The sequence below is a fragment of the Rhinoderma darwinii genome, chromosome 2, assembly GCF_050947455.1.
Source record: "Rhinoderma darwinii isolate aRhiDar2 chromosome 2, aRhiDar2.hap1, whole genome shotgun sequence".
Taxonomy (NCBI): domain Eukaryota; kingdom Metazoa; phylum Chordata; class Amphibia; order Anura; family Rhinodermatidae; genus Rhinoderma; species Rhinoderma darwinii.
Genome location: NC_134688.1, coordinates 200,093,009 through 200,112,216, shown reverse-complemented (window position 1 = coordinate 200,112,216; position 19,208 = coordinate 200,093,009). Strand labels below are relative to the sequence as shown.

The 19,208-nt window shown below is 43.1% G+C and overlaps 1 protein-coding gene across 5 annotated transcripts in view; it reads right to left on the bottom strand.

Annotated features, from left to right (window-relative positions):
* GK (glycerol kinase) overlaps positions 1 to 6,422 on the bottom strand; it is a 75,618-nt gene extending 69,196 nt beyond the window's left edge. For 2 of the 5 annotated variants that reach the window (XM_075852724.1, XM_075852726.1), the window contains exon 1: positions 6,130 to 6,422. In XM_075852724.1, coding sequence (XP_075708839.1) covers positions 6,130 to 6,207 — 78 coding nt within the window. In that variant the 5' untranslated portion in view covers positions 6,208 to 6,422. The remainder of the gene's footprint in view (positions 1 to 6,129) is intronic. The other 3 variants (XM_075852725.1, XM_075852727.1, XM_075852728.1) reach the window with 2 other exon arrangements.
* Positions 6,423 to 19,208: the final 12,786 nt, after the last annotated feature.

The window sequence follows — 19,208 nt, the reverse complement described above, 5'->3', positions numbered from 1 at the left end:
TGTAAAATGATGCTTATTACAAGCTATAAAACACCAGAGGATGTGTAAGGGCCTGTTCACATCAGCGTTGGCTTTCCGTTCCAGGGTTCCGTTGGAAGTTTCCGTCGGGTGAACCCCGCAATGGAAAGTCAAACTGGAACCACAGCTTCCATTTCAGTCACCATTGATATCAATGGTGACGGAAACATTGCTAATGGTTTCCGTTAGGTTTCTGTTTTAACGACGGAATCCATAGCGGAGTTGACTGCGCTATTGATTCCGTCAGAAAAACTGAAACCTGCCGGAATGGTGACGAACGGAAACCATTAGAGATGTTTCCGTCACCATTGATATCAATGTTGACCGAAACGGTAGCTGTGGTTTGTTTGACTTTCCATTGCGGGGTTCACCCGACGGAAACCTCAGACTGAACCCTGGAACGGAAAGCCAACGCTGATGTGAACAGGGCCTTACATTATGTATTTGCAATGTAGCAAAGTACAGGATGGATGCGACTACTGGAATTCTTTTAGTCAAAACGGTTGGGGCCATGAAGAGGAATTATATTGTTCACTAGTTTGAAAATATTTGCAGCACAAGTTAAGATACAATAAATATTATGCAAGATTCATTACTAGGAAACAATTGGAAGAGTTCTTGTGTATTTCAACACTATATTCTGGTATTCTAAACTCCATACAAGGTGGTAATTAGCTTTAACCTTCAGACCTGCAGATTGTTAAACCAAGACTTGCAAAACAGCTATCATACTAGGTCAAAGTTCACAAGTACAGAAGGAATTGGAAAGAAAATTAACCCCTTTGTGGGGTGAAATAGGGAAGAAAAAAAAAAAAAAAACGCGATTCCACCATTGTTTTTTGGGTTTTGTTTCTACAGCCTTCACCTTGCTGTAAAAATGACATGTAAACCTTCTTTTACGGGTGAATACAAATATGGTAATACCAAATTTATTTCTTGTTTTAGGTTTTACCACTTTAGAAAGATAAAGCTGTTAATGAATATTAGTTTTGGGTCACCATATTCTATGAGCCATAAGTTGTTTTTTTTTTTCCATAAATTGAGTGCGGTCAGGATTTGTTTTTTTGTAGGGCGAGCTCTAGTTTTAGGGCTCATCCACATGTAAGGGAATTGTGTATTTTCCGTCCAGAATGGTGTATGGAAAATACGCATCAGAGTACAGTAGCAGCAAAGTGGGTAAGATTTAACAAATCTCATCCACATGCTGCGTAAATATTCCAAGCAGAAATTGACCTGCGGTGCGTATTTTTCTGACCGCAGCACGTCAATTCCTGCTGTTGAAAGTGGACTGAATTCCTGCGTATTTCAGTGGAGATGTCACCATCCCCCAGCATTGAGAAAAATGCAGCAAAATCCGCACCATTTTCTGCAGTAAAAAATCACAGGAAATGGTTCGTTTTTGCCGCAGTAGAATGTCTGCTACTTTCAACGGAAATGATACAGAAATTTTCTGCAGCAATTCCGTTACGTGTGGACAAGCCCTTGTTGGTATCATTTTGTAATACATGTAACTTTTTGACCACTTTATTTTATTTTTGTGGCGCTAAGGTGACCAAAAAAACAGCGATTATTATTACAGCGCTCACCGTAACAGCAGTCAAATGCTGCAGCAGTCACATGGACTACAGCGTCACCCCACCGCCGGGCTACACTCAGAAGAGAGACGCTTCGGTGTAGTTTTACGTAGCATATCCATCTAGAGCAGGGGTCTCAAGCACGCGGGCCGCGGGCCGCATGCGGCCCCTGGGGCTGTCATCTGCGGCCCGCGGGACACAGAGCCGCTAGTACCGGCTCTGCTCCGAGACTCTGGAATCCCCTGACATCGCTGTCCACATATGAACAGCAATGTCTGGGGCTTCCCCAGAGCGGAGTCCCGGGCAGAGCGCTAGTATCGGCTCTGCTCCGAGACTCTGGTATTCCCTGACATCACTGTCCACATATGAACAGCGATGTCTGGGGCTTCCCCAGAGCCGGAGTCCCGGGCAGAGCGCTAGTACAGGCTCTGCTCCAGGACTCTGTGGAATTCCCTGACATCGCTGCCCATATATGGACAGTGTGTCAGGGTCTTCCCCAGAGCGGAGTCCCGGGCAGAGCGCTAGTATGGGCTCTGCTCTGGGGAAGCCTCTGACATTGCTGTCCATACATCGACAATGATGTCAGGGGCTTGCCCAGAGCAGGAGTCCCAGTGATGTCAGGAGCACAGCTGGAGCCCCTGGAAGAGCCTACTAGCGCTCTGCCTGGGACTCCAGCTCTGGGGTTGCCCCTGACATCTCTGTCCATATATGGACAGTGATGTCGTCAGGAGCAGAGCTGGAATCCCAGGCTGCACTCACAACGCTATTATATCATGTACTTTACTCCAGTCACAACTCTACTGTATCATGTACTATACTCCAGAGACATCCACAGCTACACTCACAACTCTTCTGCAAGATCAGTAGATGCAGATGCAAACATCTGGTCTTATACTCCAAATAAATCTACAGCTCCAGTCACAACTCTACTATTATATAATGTGCTATACTCCAGTCACATCCAGAGCTGCAGTCACAAATCTACTGTAGTTCGAGTGCTAGCAGCATCCACAGAGGGCACTGCGGCAGCATCTACAGAGGGCACAAAGCTGGATTGTTGAAATAAGCACGTGGAGAATTCTCTAAAATTTTAAACCTAGCGCTATTATTATAGTAATGTAGTATTATTATAGTAATGTAGTGTTATTGTAGTTCAAATAACTAAATTGATTAATAATAATTTTGTATTATATCAAATTTGAAAGTAATGCGGCCTGTCAACTTCACATTTTTTCTATATGCGGCCCACTTACCCGGCCGAGTTTGAGACCCCTGATCTAGAGTGTTCATACCCGAAAGTTTCAGATCGGTCACTGAAACAGTAAAGGGCAGCAATGTTTAACTATTGCAACACCATCACACAGGGCAGTATGATTAACTAGAAACCAATGAATAATCTTTCCTGTTTTTTACACAAGGATTTCAAATTGTATAACCAGCAAGTAGAGCATACAGTATTTTTCTGGCTTTATTTGCACACAGCTTGATCGGAGTGCTACTTGACCTTCAGGATTGGACAGCAACGTTCATAGTGCGTAGTGCCGTAAACAGTAACGCAAATGAGCCATGTATTAGAGTCAATACCATATGCTTAACAGGTGTTTAACAAAAGTTACTTGGACCATAAAATAAGCCATTTTGAAAGATGCAGATAAACATATGCCCAGATTTACTAAAACTGTTGTGTAATACACCAGTCTCAGGACCCCTGCACACGGGATGGAAATGAGGTGGATTTTCATTGCAGATTCGCATTTCCAGATCGCCATCGTACTTATTCTGTTGTAAATGTTCACAGCGGATTTCACTCTGTCAACGTAGAAGGGGTCAGATCTGCAGAGAACTCCCAGTAAAATCAGCACCTAACATATAGAAATGCTTCCCAAACCTGCAGTACATCCACCACACGTGTGGATGCCCTTAGAAACCAACTAGAGAGAGGCGTGACAAAATGTATTAAGAGAAGCACGCCTCTTAATAAATTTGTCGCGTCTTGGGTTGTCCAATATCCAAAAACTGAAATCTATGCCAGCTATAAGCTGGCATAGATTTCTGATATAATTTACGCCAATGTCCGGCGTAAATTATAGTAAAATTGTCACCCCCTCCACTAAGCCCCGCCCACTTTTTGATAAGTGTCAAGAGCGGTGCAAAAGTTTCAAAATTTGCAAATGGTCACGCAAAACAGGCGTGTGCCAAAATGTGCACATTTTTTAGTCAGAATACTGGCGCAAATGGCAGAATAAAGCTTTCCCATAAACTATTAAAATTAAAGAATTGGTCAGGTGTTCTATTTGATGGCAGCATAGAGTACAGGCACATGAGGAGATCGGAGATATATAGTCTAGGATTTGATTCAGTATTTATATGTAAAAAGTTAAATACTGCCAGGACTCAGAGAAAGCCTGTGAGTCCGGCTTCCCTCCGCCCACACACTGTAATTGACAGCTTTTCTTGTATGGGCTCGTGCTCGAGGAGAAGAGTATGTCAATATGTTTGGCTGAACTGATCGATAAGAAGCGATTGGTACAATAATCAGATCATCTATGATGACAGAGAGAAATTTATTGGACTCCCAAAAACTTTCTACTGTTTAGAGCAACATGTTAAGGCCTCGGGCACAGCCATATTACAGCTCAATACGATCTCCAAGTTATTCTCAATGTTGCAATATCGAAGAATTTGTCCAATCGTGGCCACCGTGACAGGTTGAAGAAGGGGAATGTTGAAAAACAAATTGTATCTATTCTGGATGGTGAGCCCTGCAGAGATATATACAACTCCCACCATAGTAAATAGCTGAGGAATCTTCCGAAACATTAGTCTTTTAATAGAGGTATTGGCCTGTTCACATCAGCGCTGGCTTCTGTTCATCTGTTCCATTGATTTCAATGGTATTTTTACTCTTTCAGTTGGTATCAGTTTGCCTCCGTTCTGCTAGGTTTCTGTTTTTTTCAAGGAAACAATAGTTGTTGACAACGCTATTGTTTGCGTGAAAAAAAAATAACGGGCAAACTGATACCGACTGAAAGAAAAAAAAATACCTTTGAAATCAATGGTAATACAAAAACGGAAGCGATAGTTTCCGTCAGAGGAATGGAACAGATGAACGGATGCAAGTGGTGAGGTAAACAGGCCCTTAGACATTCACGGCGTATCCACAGGATATACCATAAATGTCTGATAGATGCAGGTTCCAGCTCTAGAACCCACATCTGTATCGAGAACGGGGGTTACACGACTCCCATTTTGTCCGCTGAGGCAGGTGCTGGCTGCGGATTCCAGCTGAAGACTAGCAAAGAGGGGGCCACACACATGGCTCTCTCCTGGGAGATACGGAAACAGCCGAGCAAGCGGCCATAAATGTCTAAGTTAAGAATAAGCTTTTAATGCAATACAATACATATTCGACGGAGGTAGAGGTCTCTCTTAGGATAGCGTATGTCAGCATTAGGCCAAGATCACACATCACAGCTTTTAATGCCTCTTTTTTAAAGCCAAAACTAGGAGAGCATATTTTTTTCAAGACAAGACATTACTGTCTCAGGTGGATACAATAGAGCTTCTCTAGCTAAATATATTTCTAGAAAAACGTGATTAATATTGCGGTGAGAGGAAGAAAAGCATGGCATGAGTCCTGCGGAGTCTCCTTGACTATTCCCTGGCCTCAGTTTAGTGCTAATCTGGCCTTGTGATGAAGATCTCAGATATACGGCTTACTAGGGATGGGCTACCTGACAACCCAGTTTAAAACCCTGTTTCTTTTAGATTGGCACCCATAGCAACAAGTCTGTCTAAAGGACTCACCCATTCTTTTCAAAGCTGCCTTGGTACAGACTTGACAGCATACGAGGGGTAAAGGACAAATCGTGCCATCCCCTATTTCAGTGTGAAATATTGATTCGATTTTAATTTAGAGAAAAAGTCTTTCATTTACATTTATTTGGCGGAAAGCTGAAGAGTGAAGCGCTATATTCTCCAGTGCAGAACAGCATTGTATAGCTTTTAATATAAAGAACGGCCCAAATTATTGAAAAGGTTAATTGTAAGGAATTTCTTGCACCTCAGAGAGAAGCAATTACGGAGCAGAGAACGAGGCGAGTTGAGCGTGTATGTATTCATAGACACACGCACCACCGTTTCTTATATTGGGTCCTTGTTGAAAATACAAAACCAAAAGGAGTGCCTACTATTATAATAATTTTTCATACCCACAGTACAAAAAGACTAAAACAACAAATCTTCCCCAAATCATGCGTCACTTTAAACTACACACACTAAAACTGGCAACTCTAAACCGAGGCTCCGTACACAGAAAAAGGCAAATAATGTAAAACTGTGGGCACGTGAACATTAATTCAACTGTTCACCAACTGGGCATACTTTAGACAGTCTGTAATCATATGCACCTGCCATGTAAGACAGTATACTTCTATTATATAACTAATCACAGTCACAACAGGAGCAAATGTCACACGTACGTGCACAATGAATGGTGCAGGCTGGTGAATTGTCCTCTAGGGTAATGACCTCTTACCAAAAAGCGGGTTGATCCCGTGCCTTGATCAATGGCCCCCACTAATGGTCCTAGGACAAGTCTGTTGGATGCTGCCATGCTCCTCACAGTGTGACCCGGGATGACTGCTTGGCCTCTCCTAGTTCTAATGCACGCTGCCCGGTGAGCCCGGCTCACACATAGCCATGCCACACAGCCCGTGACGTCACGGGGCGCCGACCTTGTTCCACCAATCAGGAGCTGGGGGTGTGCGGCGAGACGTCATTGACCTTCCTGCCGCTCGTCACCGGCGTTTTGTACACGCCTGTCTGTTTGTACGTTACGTCAGGCCGCTTCAGAAAGCGGGAGACGAGACGACCTTGTGTAGTGTGGTGCCCAGTTCTCATGTATGGTTACTTTGCGGGCCCCGCCTCAGGGCACCACCTGCACTGGCGCCTGCATTGTGACACGTGTTCTGGCAGACAAATAACGTCAACGAGGGCGCGTTGTAAACTGGTCTGGCCGGCTTTCAGTCAAGCGCGTGTCACAAGTGCTGGATATAGTGCTCCTCTGATGACATTAACTTGGGCATGTTTCCCATTTCTGTCAGCCTCACACACGATACTCCAGGGACATTTCACGAGGGCAGGGTACACGCCATGACTTCTCCGCAACCAATTTCTTGTGGAGAGTAATCTCAGTTTTGCAGTATGGCAACTATTATATGTAGTAAGATTAGCACAAGGATGTGCCACGTATGTTGTGTCCATTTGTGTGAGGATTTATTACAAATACTCTGGGCTCCTTGGACACAAAGAACATGCAAGATGCAACTATATGTCATCAGGCCACTGTAACGCTGCCGCTTTTCACCTTCCGTATCATGTCCTCGTGACAAACGCAGGATTTTTGAAGGGGAGTTCCAAATGCAAACTTTTTAACCCCTTAAGGACCAGGCCTATTTTGGCCTTAATGAGGCTCTGTCACCACATTATAAGTGGCCTATATTGTACATGATGTGATCGGCGCTGTAATGTAGATTACAGCAGTGTGTTTTATTTAGAAAAGCGATCATTTTTGACTGAGTTATGAACTATATTAGATTTATGCTAATGAGCTTTTTAACCCCTTCCCTCTTTAGCCACTTTTGACCTTCCTGACCTAGCCTCATTTTTCAAATCTGACATGTTTCACTTTATGTGGTAATAACTCCGGAATGCTTTCACCTATCCAAGCGATTCTGAGATTGTTTTCTCGTGACATATTGTACTTTAAGTTACTGGCAAAATGTGCTCGATACATTCAGTATTTAATTGTGAAAAACACCAAAATTTAGCGAAAAATTGCAAAAATTAGCATTTTTCTCAATTTAAATGTATCTGCTTGTAAGACAGGCCGTTATACCACACAAAATTGTTGCTAATTAACATCCTCATATGTCTACTTTAGGTTTACATTGTTTTTTGAACATCCTTTTATTTTTCTAGGACGTTACAAGGCTTAGAACTTTAGCAGCAATTTCTCACATTTTCAAGAAAATTTCAAAAGGCCATTTTTACAGGGACCAGATCCGTTGTGAAGTGGTTTTGAGGGCCTTATATATTAGAAACCCCCAAAAAGTCACCCCATTTTAAAAACTTCACCCCTCAAAGTATTTAAAACAGCATTTAGAAAATGTCTTAACCCTTTACACATTTCCCAGGAATTAAAGCAATGTAGAGGTGAAATTTACAAATTTCATATTTTTTTGCAGAAATAAATTTTTAATAAAATTTTTTTTATAACACAGAAGGTTTTACCAGAGAAATGCAACTCAATATTTGTTGCCCAGTTTCTGCAGTTTTAGGAAATATCCCACATGTGGCCGTAGCCTGCTACTGGACTGAAGCACCGGCCTCAGAAGCAAAGGAACACCTAGTGGATTTTGGGGCCTTATTTTTGTTAGAATAAATTCTAGGCACCATATCAGGTTTGAAGTGACCCCATCTCGGAAACTACACACCTCAAGGAAATTATCTAGGGGTACAGTGAGCATTTTGACCTCACAGGTTTTTTACAGAAATTATTGGAAGTAGGCAGAGAAAATTAAAATCAACATTTTTTCAAAGAAAATGTAGGTTTAGCGATTTTTTTTCTAATTTCCACAAGGACTGAAGGAGAAAAAGCAATTTCTCTCGAGTAAAACAATACCCCACATGTGGTAATAAACGGTTGTTTGAAGACACGGCAGGGCTTAGAAGGGAAAGAGCGCTATTTGGCTTTTGGAGCTCAAATTTAGCAGGAATGGTTTGCGGAGGCCTGGTCACATTTACAAAGCCCCTGAGAGGACAAAACAGTGGAAACCGCCCACAAGTGACCGCATTTCGGAAACTACACCCATTGAGGAAATTATCTAGGGGTATAGTGAGTGTTTTGACCCCACAGGTTTTTTGCATAAATTATTGGAAGTAGGACCTGAAAATGACAATCTAAATTTTTTCAAAGAAAATGTAGGTTTAGCTAATTTTTTCTCATTTCCACAAAGACTGAAGGAGAAAAAGCACCGTAAAATTTGTAAAGCAATTTCTCCCGAGTAAAACAATACCCCACATGTGGTAATAAACGGCTGTTTGGAGACACGGCGAGGCTGAGAAGGGAAAGAGCGCTATTTGGCTTTTGGAGCTCAAGTTTAGCAGGGATGGTTTGCGGAGGCCATGTCACATTTACAAAGCCCCTGAGGGGACAAAACAGTAGAAACCCCCCACAAGTGACCCCATTTTGGAAACTACACCCATTGAGGAAATTATCTAGGGGTATAGTGAGCGTTTTGACCCAACAGGTTTTTTGCATAAATTATTGGAAGTAGGCCCTGAAAATGACAATCTAAATTTTTTAAAAGAAAATGTAGGTTTAGCTAATTTTTTCTCATCTCCACTAGGACTGAAGGAGAAAAAGCACCGTAAAATTTGTAAAGCAATTTCTCCCGAGTAAAACAATACCCCACATGTGGTAATAACGGCTGTTTGGACACACGGCAGGGCTTCGAAGGGATGGAGTGCCATTTGGCTTTTGGAGATCACATTTAGCAGGAATGGTTTGCGGAGGCCTTGTCACATTTACGAAGTCCCTGAGGAGACAAAACAGTGGAAACCCCACACAAGTGACCCCATTTTGGAGACTACACCCATTGAGGAAATTATCTAGGGGTATAGTGAGCGATTTGACCCCACAGTTTTCTTGCAGAAATTATTGGAAGTAGGCCAGTAGGAGCAGGAATGGTTTGCGGAGGCCATGTCACATTTGCAAAGCCCCTGAGGGGAAAAAACAAATAAAACGCCCAAAAAGTGACACCATTTAGGAAACTACACCTCTTGAGGAACTCATCTACAGGCGTAGTGAGCATTTTGACCCCACAGATGTTTCATAGAATTTATTAGAATTGGGCAGTGAAAATAAAAACAATCCTTTTTCTTCAATAAGACGTAGCTTTAGTTCAAATTTTTTCATTTTCGCAACAAATAAAGGAAAAAAAAAGAACCCAACATTTGTAAAGCAATTTCTCCCGAGTACGGCAATACCCCATATGTGGTCATAAACTGCTGTTTGGGCACACGGCAGGGCTCAGAAGGGAAGGACCGCCATTTGGAGTGCAGATGTTGCTAGATTGGTTTCTGGGCGCCTGTGGGCCCAAAACAATGGAAACCCCCCAGAAGTGACCCAATTTTGGAAACTACACCCCTCAATGCATTTACCTAGGGGTGTAGTGAGCATGTTAACCCTGCAGGTGTTTTGTAGAAATTAGTGTGAACTCGATGTTGCAAAGTGAAAATGGGATTTTTTTCCACAGATATGTGGACAATATGTGGTGCCCAGCTTGTGCCACCATAACAAAACAGCTCTCTAATTATTATGCAGTGTTTGCCGGTTTTAGAAACACCCTACATGTGGCCCTAATCTCTTGCCTGGACAGTCGACCAGGCTCAGGAGTGAAAGCGTACCATGTAAAATTGAGGCCTAATTTGGCGATTTACAAAGTATTGGTTCACAACTGCAGAGGCTCAGATGTGAAATAATAAAAATAAACCCCTGAGAACTGACCCCATTTGGAAACTGCACCCCTCAAGGCATTTATTAAGAGGTGTAGTGAGCATTTTCACCCCACAGGTCTTTTCCATAAATGAATGCGCTGTGGATGGGGCAAATTAAAAATTTATATTTTTCCCTAGATATGCCATTCAGTGGCAAATATGTCGTGCCCAGCTTATGCCACTGGAGATACACACCCCAAAAATTGCTAAAAGGGTTCTCCCGGGTATGACGGTGCCATATATGTGGAAGGAAACTGCTGTTTGGGGACGCTGTAGGGTTCAGATGGGAGGAAATGCCATTTGGCTTTTGGAGCGTGGATTTTGCTTGGTAGTAGTTTTGTTTGGAGTCTTACTGGTGTTTCCGTTTATAATGTAGGGCATATGTAAGCCGGGCGGAGTATATAAGGGGCATAGTCAGGTGGTATAATAATGGGGTAAAAAAAAAACAATAAAATGATCCATTGATGTGTGTTACGCTGTGACACAATCCTTTCTGCACAGGCCGGTGTCGCACTGATATATGGCGTCCTTTATTATCCCCCTTTTGATCCACACTCCGCACCTTTGCAGTTTGGGGAATTTTGCTGGGAAGTGTTGTCCTGGTATAATACGGGCACCGTCGCTTCCAGCGGATATGTTTGGGCCCTCCCTTTCCTGGTTCCCTAATTTTAGGTCCTAGATAAATCGCCTCTTCAAACAGAAGAAATGTTCCCCTCGGGCACAACTGCATATTTTTTTATTTCCTGACTTATTGGAGCCTTAACTAATTTAAATTTTTCATAGACGTAGTGGTATGAGGGCTGGTTTGTTGCGGAACGAGCTGTAGTTATTATTGGTACCATTTTGGGGTACATGCAACTTTTTGATCACCTTTTATCCTATTTTTTGGGATGCCAGGTAAACAAAAAAACGCAATTCTGGCACAGCTTTTTTCGTTTTTTTTATACAGCGTTCACCATGCGTTATAAATTACATGTTAACTTTATTCTGCGGGTCAGTACGATTCCGACGATACCTAATTTATAGCACTTTTTTATGTTTTACAACTTTTTGCACAATAAAATTACTTTTGTAAAAATAATGTATTTTTTCTGTCGCCAAGTTGTGAGAACCATAACTTTTTAATTTTTTTGTCGACGGAGCTGTATGAAGGCTTGTTTTTTGCGGGACGAGCTATAGTTTTTATAGGTACCATTTTTGGATACGTGTGACTTTTTGATCACTTTTTAGTCTAATATTTGTAGGGCAAAGTGACCAAAAAACAGAAACTCTGGTAAAGTTTTTTACGTTTTTTTTTACGCTGTTCACCGCGTGCAATAAATAATATAATATTTTGATACCTCAGGTCGTTACGGTCGTGGTGATACCAAATACATATGGTTTGTTATTATTTTTCAATAATAAAGGACTTGATTAGAGTAAAAGGGGGATTGTGTTTTATTTGATTACTTGAAACTTTTATTGTTTTAAAACTTTTATTTTTTGCACTTTTTTTTACACTTTTTTATACTTTTTTTTTACACTTTTTCTCAAGTCCCACTAGGGGACTTGAAGGTCCAACGGTCAGATTTTTTTTTTTCTAATACATTGCACTACCTATGTAGTGCAATGTATTAGATCTGTTAGTCATTCACTGACAGCAAGCCGATTAGGCTTCGCCTCCCGGCGGGTGCCTAAATCGGCTTCCGTAATGGCAGAGCAGGAGACCATTGTGTCTCCTGTTGCCATAACAGCAGTCGCCAGTCCTGATTGCCTGTCAGGGCTGGCGATCTGCTAGTAACCGCTACGATGCAGCAATCGCTTTCGATTGCTGCATCGAAGGGGTTAATGGCAGGGATCGGAGCTAGCTCCGTTTCCTGCCGTTACAGGTGGATGTCAGCTGTACAGTACAGCTGACTTCCACCGCTGATGACGCCGGATCAGCTCCTGACCCGGCGCCATCTTGCCGGCAGCTACGGAAGCCGATCAGTCTCCGCCGCCGGGCGGATCTTGACCGGCTTCGGTGCTAGGCAGACCGGGAGGCCAGTATTAGGCCTCCGGTTGCCATTGCAGCCACCGGAACCCCGGCAATTTCATTGCTGGGGTTCCGATGAGCTGCAAACACCTTAAGTGCAGCGATCGCGTTTGAGCGCTGCACTTAAGGGGTTAATGGCGGGGATCGAAGCTAATTTTGGTCCCCGCCGTTACAGCCGGATGTCAGCTGTAAGATACAGCTGAGATCCGGTGATGATGGCACCGGCTCAGCTTCTGAGCCGGTCCCAAACATTCGGCGTATGGGTACGGCAAGATGCGGGAAGTCAATGCTTTCCATGACGTACCCATACGGCAAATGTCGGGAAGGGGTTAATGGACAACTGGGCGTGTTTTACTTTTTGGCCAAGTGGGCGTTGTACAGAGGAGTGCATGACGCTGACCAATCAGTGACCAATCAGCGTTATACACTTCTCTCCGTTCATTTACACACTATAACGTTACTGCAGTGTCATGACAATGAATATACATTACCTCCAGCCAGGACGTGATGTCTATTCAGAATCCTGACCACTTCTGTAGCTTCTCTGTGATAAATCCACTGCCTCTACTCCATTCTTCATCGTATACAGCCAAAATCCACGTGTTCCTCTTCCAGCACCTGCTACGCTATGTCATAAGTACCTGCAGCTAACCATGCATTTGGAGACTTTCTTCATATCTGGCAGCAGACCAGGTCCTCTATCATATGGGCGGTCGACTGCATGGAGAGCAATGCTGAGAGGAAGAGAAGAGAACCTCCTCAGTTTCTTCCTGGAACCAAGGTCTGGCTATCTTCAAGAAATCTTAGTTTAAAAATTCCCTCTTACAAATTTGCTCCCAGGTTCCCTGGACCTTTTGAAGTCCTGCAGCAAATAAACCCTGTATCCTACAAGTTTTGGCTGCCTCCTACCCTCAGAATCCCCAACTCATTTCATGTATCCTTCCTAAAAACTTGTGGTTCTGAACCGCTACAGTAAGTCTCCTCGTTCTACAGTTTCTCCCAGCGGTTCTTCTGACATCTTTGAGGTGAAAGATTCTGGATTACAAGAGGGTAGCAGGAAAGACATTCTATCTGGTGGACTAGAAAGGGTTTGGTCCTGAGGGAAGGTCCTGGGAGCCGGAGGAGAACATCAATGTCACAGCTCTCACCCAAAAGTTCCTCTTTGCTGGATTTACACGAGCGTGTGCGTTTTGCGCACGCAAAAAAACACACCGTTTTGCGCGCGCAAAAGGTACTTAACAGCTTCGTGTGTCATCACCATATGATGCGTGGCTGCGTGCTTTTCGCGCAGCCGCCATCATTATGACACTCTGTATGTTTGTAAACAGAAAAGCATGTGGTGCTTTTCTGTTTTCATTCATACTTTTTACTGCTCTTGCGCGAATCGAGCGCGTCACACGGAAGTGCTGCGTGTGATTTTCACGCACCCATTGACTTCAATGGGTGCGTGATGCGCGAGAAACGCACAAATATAGGACATGTCGTGAGTTTTACGCAGCGGACATGCGCTGCGTAAAAATCACTGACTGTCTGCACGGCCCCATAGACTAGCATAGGTCCGTGCGAGGCGCGTGAAAACCACGCGCGTTGCACGGACGTATATCACGTTCATCTAAATAAGTCCTTACGCTTTGCACCTAAGAAAAGGGGGCGTAAGGGAGGGCACTGTTATGCCCGCGGTCTCTGACCACCGATAATTCCCACTTACCAGCTGCCATGACTGCAGGACTGTATCTTCACGTCGGCGTCTGCAGTGCTCTCCTGTGTCCTGTAGGGTATGCGCTCACTCCTGGCCTTAACCCCTTCCCGCTATTGGGCGTGACTGTACGTCCAGAAACAAAGTGAGTTCCCGCAGACGGGCGTACAGTTACGCCCTGTAGATAAAGCGAGCACCGGAGTTGTGCGCGCTTTATCTTCAGCGGCTGTCAGCTGTCATACACAGCTGACATGCCGCTGCGATGGCTGTTACCGCCGATCGCAGCCATTTAACCCCTTCAATGCAGCTGTCAATGACGTCCGCCGCATTGAAGTGGTTTACAGAGGGAGGGAGCTCCCTCTGTACCCCCCGGGCCCCCCGCGATGGATCGTGGGTGGCGATGGTTGCTATGGCAACCAGGAAGCCGTTGCTAGGCTTCCTGGTTGCCAAGGTACGGAACCCTATTAGGTCCTGCCCGAGGCAGGACCTAATACGCTAACTGTCAGTTGATGAATGACAGTTAAAATACACTGCACTACATAAGTAGTGCAGTGCATCGTAGTGGGGATCAGAAGACCAGATCTTCATGTCCCCAGGTCAGTGTAAAAGAAAAATGTGAAAAAAAAATAAATAAATAATAAAAACAACACTTGCCCTGTTTCCCTGATCAACTCCTTTATTATTAGAAAAAAAATGAAAACGAAAAAAAAAACAGCCTGATCTATAAAAATTTCACATTATTTTTACCGCACGGTGAACACCGTAAAATTTTTTAAGAAAAAACAATGACAGCATTTTATTTTTTGGTCATCTTGTCTCAATTTTTTTTTAATAAAAAGTGATCAAAAAGTTGCAAGTAACGCAAAATGGTACCAATATAAACTACAGTTCGTCACGCATAAAACAAGCCCTCCCGCAGCGATATCAACGAAAAAATAAAAAAGTTATGGCTCTCAGAAAATGGCGACACTAAAACATGATTTTTTTTTAGAAAAGAGTATTTTTATTGTGGGAACGTAGTGAAACGTAAAAAAACAATATAAATTTGGTGTCGCTGTAATCGTATCGACCCGCAGAATATAGTTAACATGTTGTTTATACTGCACGGTGAACACTGTAAAAAAAACAAAAAAAAACGTGCTGGAATGGCTGTTTTTTGGTTTCCTCATCTCCCAAAAAATGGAATAAATAGTGATAAAAAAAATATTGCATGTCCCCCAAAATGGAACCAATAAAAATTACAGCTCGTTACACAAAAAACGCGCCCTCACACAGCTCCGTCAACGGAAAAATAACACGTTATGACTCTCAAAATACAATGATGCTAAATGACGGCCCAGACTAATATTTTAGGTCCCGTAGAATTTCACTAAATATCCCACATCGTCATTTGCTGGACCCCACAGGTGGACCCTGTAGATGCAGCGGAGATGAGGAAACTTTAGGGCCTTGTGCGGCTTATAGGGCTAGTGAAGAAGTCAAAGATTAGGCAATACTGGAGCGCAGATATTTTGTATAATACCCAATAAACCCGGCCTGTGCATAAAGGATTGGTTCAAAGCGTACCACACCAATCCATGGATTATTCATTCACCCCATTATTACATCATCCTATTATGCCCTGATGTACTCCGCCCAGCTTACATATACCCTGATGTACTCCGCCCAGCTTACATATACCCTGATGTACTCCGCCCAGCTTACATATACGCTGATGTACTCCGCACAGCTTACATATACCCTGATGTGCTCTGCACAGCTTACATATACCCTGATGTACTCCTCACATATTACATATACCCTGATGTACTCCTTACATATTACATATACCCTGATGTACTCCTCACATATTACATATACCCTGATGTACTCCTCACAGCTTACATATAGCCTGATGTACCCGCACATATTACATATACCCTGATGTACTCCTCACAGCTTACATATATCCTGATGTACTCCACCCAGTTTACATATACCCTGATGTACTACTCACAGTTTACATATACCCTGATGTACTCCTCACAGTTTACATATACCCTGATGTACTCCGCCCAGCTTACATATATCCTGATGTACTCCGCGCATATTACATATACCCTGATGTACTCTGCACAGCTTACATATATCCTGATGTACTCCGCGCATATTATATATACCCTGATGTACTCCGCACAGCTTACATATACCCTGATGTACTCCGCCCAGCTTACATATACCCTGATGTACTCCGCCCAGTTTACATATGCCCACACATTATAAGATAAAATACCACTAAAACACTAAGCAAAATCTGCGCTTCAAAAGCCAAATGGTGGTCCAACTAAGCCTGGCAGTGTGCCCAAACGGCAATTTATGACCACATATGGGGTATTACTGTATTCTGGAGAACCCGCTTAACAATTTATGGGATGTGTGTCTACGCTGGTACAAGCTGGGCACAACACATTGGGCACTGAAATGGCATATCTGTGGAAAACAGCAATTTTCAATCTGCAACATCTATTGTTTACTCATTTTTGCAAAACACTTGTGCTGTCAAAATGCTCACTACACCCCTAGATAAATTCTTTGAGGGATCTAGTTTCCAAAACGGGGTAATTTATCGGAGGTACCATTGTACTGGTACTATAGCTCAATGCAACATGGTGTCAAAAAACAAATCTTATAAAATCTCCACTCCAAATACTAAATGGTGCTCCTTCCCTTTAGAGCCTTGCTGTGTGTCCAAATAGCAGTTTATGACCACGTGTGGGGTATTTCCGTACTCTGAAGAAGTTGCTTTACAAATGTTACGGTGCTTTTTCTCCTTTATTTGTTGAGAAAATGAAAAATTTTGAACAAATGCTACGTCTTATTGGAAAATAATGTAATTTTTCATTTTCACTGCCCATTTCTAATAAAATATATGAGACACCTGTGGGGTCAAAATGCTCTCTACATCCCTAGATGAATTCCTCAATGGGTGTAGTTTGCCAAATGGAGTCACTTTTTTTCCACTGTACTGGTACCTTAGGAGCTTTACAAATGCGACATGGTGCCGAGAAATCAAACCAGCAAAATCTGTACTCCAAAAAAAACAGCAGTTTATGACCACATGTTGGGTATTTCCGTACTCTGGAGAAGTTGCTTTATAAATGTTGGGGTGCTTTTCATCATTTATTTGTTGAAAAAAATAAAAATTTTGAGGTAAAGCTACATCTTATTGGAAAATAATGTGGTTTTTCATTTTCACTGCCCACTTCTAATGAAATCTATGAAACACCTGTGGGGTCAAAATGCTCACTACACCCCTAGATTAATTTCTCAATGGGTGTAGTTTGCCAAATGGAGTCACTTTTGGAGGGTTTCCACTGTACTGCTACCTAAGGGGCTTTGCAAAAGCGACATGGCGCAGAAAAACCAATCCAGCAAAATCTGCTCTCCAAAAGCCAAATGGCGCTCCTTCCCTTCTGAGCCCTGATGTGTATTCATACAGTACTTTATTACCACATATGGGGTATTTCCGTACTCTGGAGAAGTTGCTTTACAAATGCTACGGTGCTTTTTCTCCTTTATTTGATGAGAAAATGAAACATTTTGACCTAAAGCTACGTCTTAGTGGAAAAGAATGTAATTTTTCATTTTCACTGCCCAATTCTAATGAAATCTATGAAACACCTGTGGGGTCAAAATGCTCGCTACACCCCTAGATTAATTCCTCAAGCGGTGTAGTTTCCAAAATGGGGTTTCCTTTATTTTTGCACCACAAGACCTCTTCTAACTTGACATGGTGGCTGAAATATAATTTAAGAAAAGGAAGGCCCAAAAATCCTCTTGGTGCTCCTTTGCTTCTGGGGCTTTTGTTTCAGTCCAGTAGCGCACTAGGGCCACATGTGGGATATTTCTAAAAACGTCAGAATCAGGGCAATAGATATTCAGTTGTGTTTCTCTGGTAAAAAACCTTCAGTATTACAGGAAAAATGGAATTTCTGAAAAAAAAAATGAAATTTGCAAATTTCCCTTCCACTTTGCTTTAAAGGGGTTGTCCAGGAAAAAAAAAATTCTAAAAAATGTCCCCCAGCCTTGATTTGCCTTCCCTAATACCCTCTATTAAACTTCTAACCAGTTTCTGTTTGATTTCCATCTTCACTGCTGCTTTTTCTGTTTGTTTACATCCCTTGCTGTTTGTTTACATCCCTTACTGGCTGTTTCCTGTCTTGTAACCCACTATACCCATGATCCCCGGCTGCATCTGAGGAGACAGTTGCATCCTCCCCCTTCCTCCAAAGCACCTCAGCTATTTGCATACTGCCACGCCCCTCTATGGTCACATGGTCCTTCCCTGCTCTAATTACAGATTACAGGCAGACGCTCCCTCCCTGCACACTGTCTGAGGCCGGATTACACCAGCGTGTGCCTTTTGCTTGCGCAAAAAACACATAGTTTTGTGCGCGCAAAAGGTACATAACAGCTCCGTGTGTCAGCCGCGTATGATGCGTGGCTGTGTGATTTTCGCGCAGCCGCCATCATTATGACACTGTTTATATGTTTGTAAACAGAAAAGCACGTGGTGCTTTTCTGTTTTCATTCATACTTTTTACTGCTGTTGCGCGAATCACGCGCGTACCACGGAAGTGCTTCCGTGTGCTGCGATTGATTTTCACGCACCCATTGACTTCAATGGGTGCGTGATGCGCGAACACACAAATATCGGCCATGTCGTGAGTTTTACGCAGCGGACACACGCTGCATGAAACTCACTGACAGTCTGCACGGCCCCATAGACTAATATAGGTCCGTGCGAGGCGCGTGAAAATCACACGCGTTGCACGGACGTATTACACGTTCGTCTGAATAAGCCCTAACACAGTAATAATCATCATTATCCTTTGTGCCTCCATCTATCCCTGATCTAAGTACAGGCAGCCATCTCCCTCCCCCGCCCCTTCCACAGCCTGATAAATGTCAGGGTATGTTCACAGGCAAAGACGTCTCAAAATACGGAGCCGTTTTCAAGAGAAAACAGCTCCAGATTTTCAGAAGTTTTTTGTGCAAATCGCGATTTTCGCTGCGTTTTTTACGCCCGTTTTTGGAGCTTTTTTCACTACAGTCTATGGAAAACGGCTCCAAAAACGTCTCAAGAGGTTTCCTGCACTTCCTTTTCGCGGTCGTTTTTTTATGTGTAAAAAACACATCAAAAAACGCTCCCTCGGAACAGAACGCCGTTTTCCCATTGAAATCAATGGGCAGATGTTTGGAGGCGTTCTGCTTTGGATTTTTCGGTCGTTTTTCGGGAGTTTACGGCCCGAAAAACGGACGAAAATAGGCCGTGTGAACATGCCCTAAGTTTGCCCACTCCACC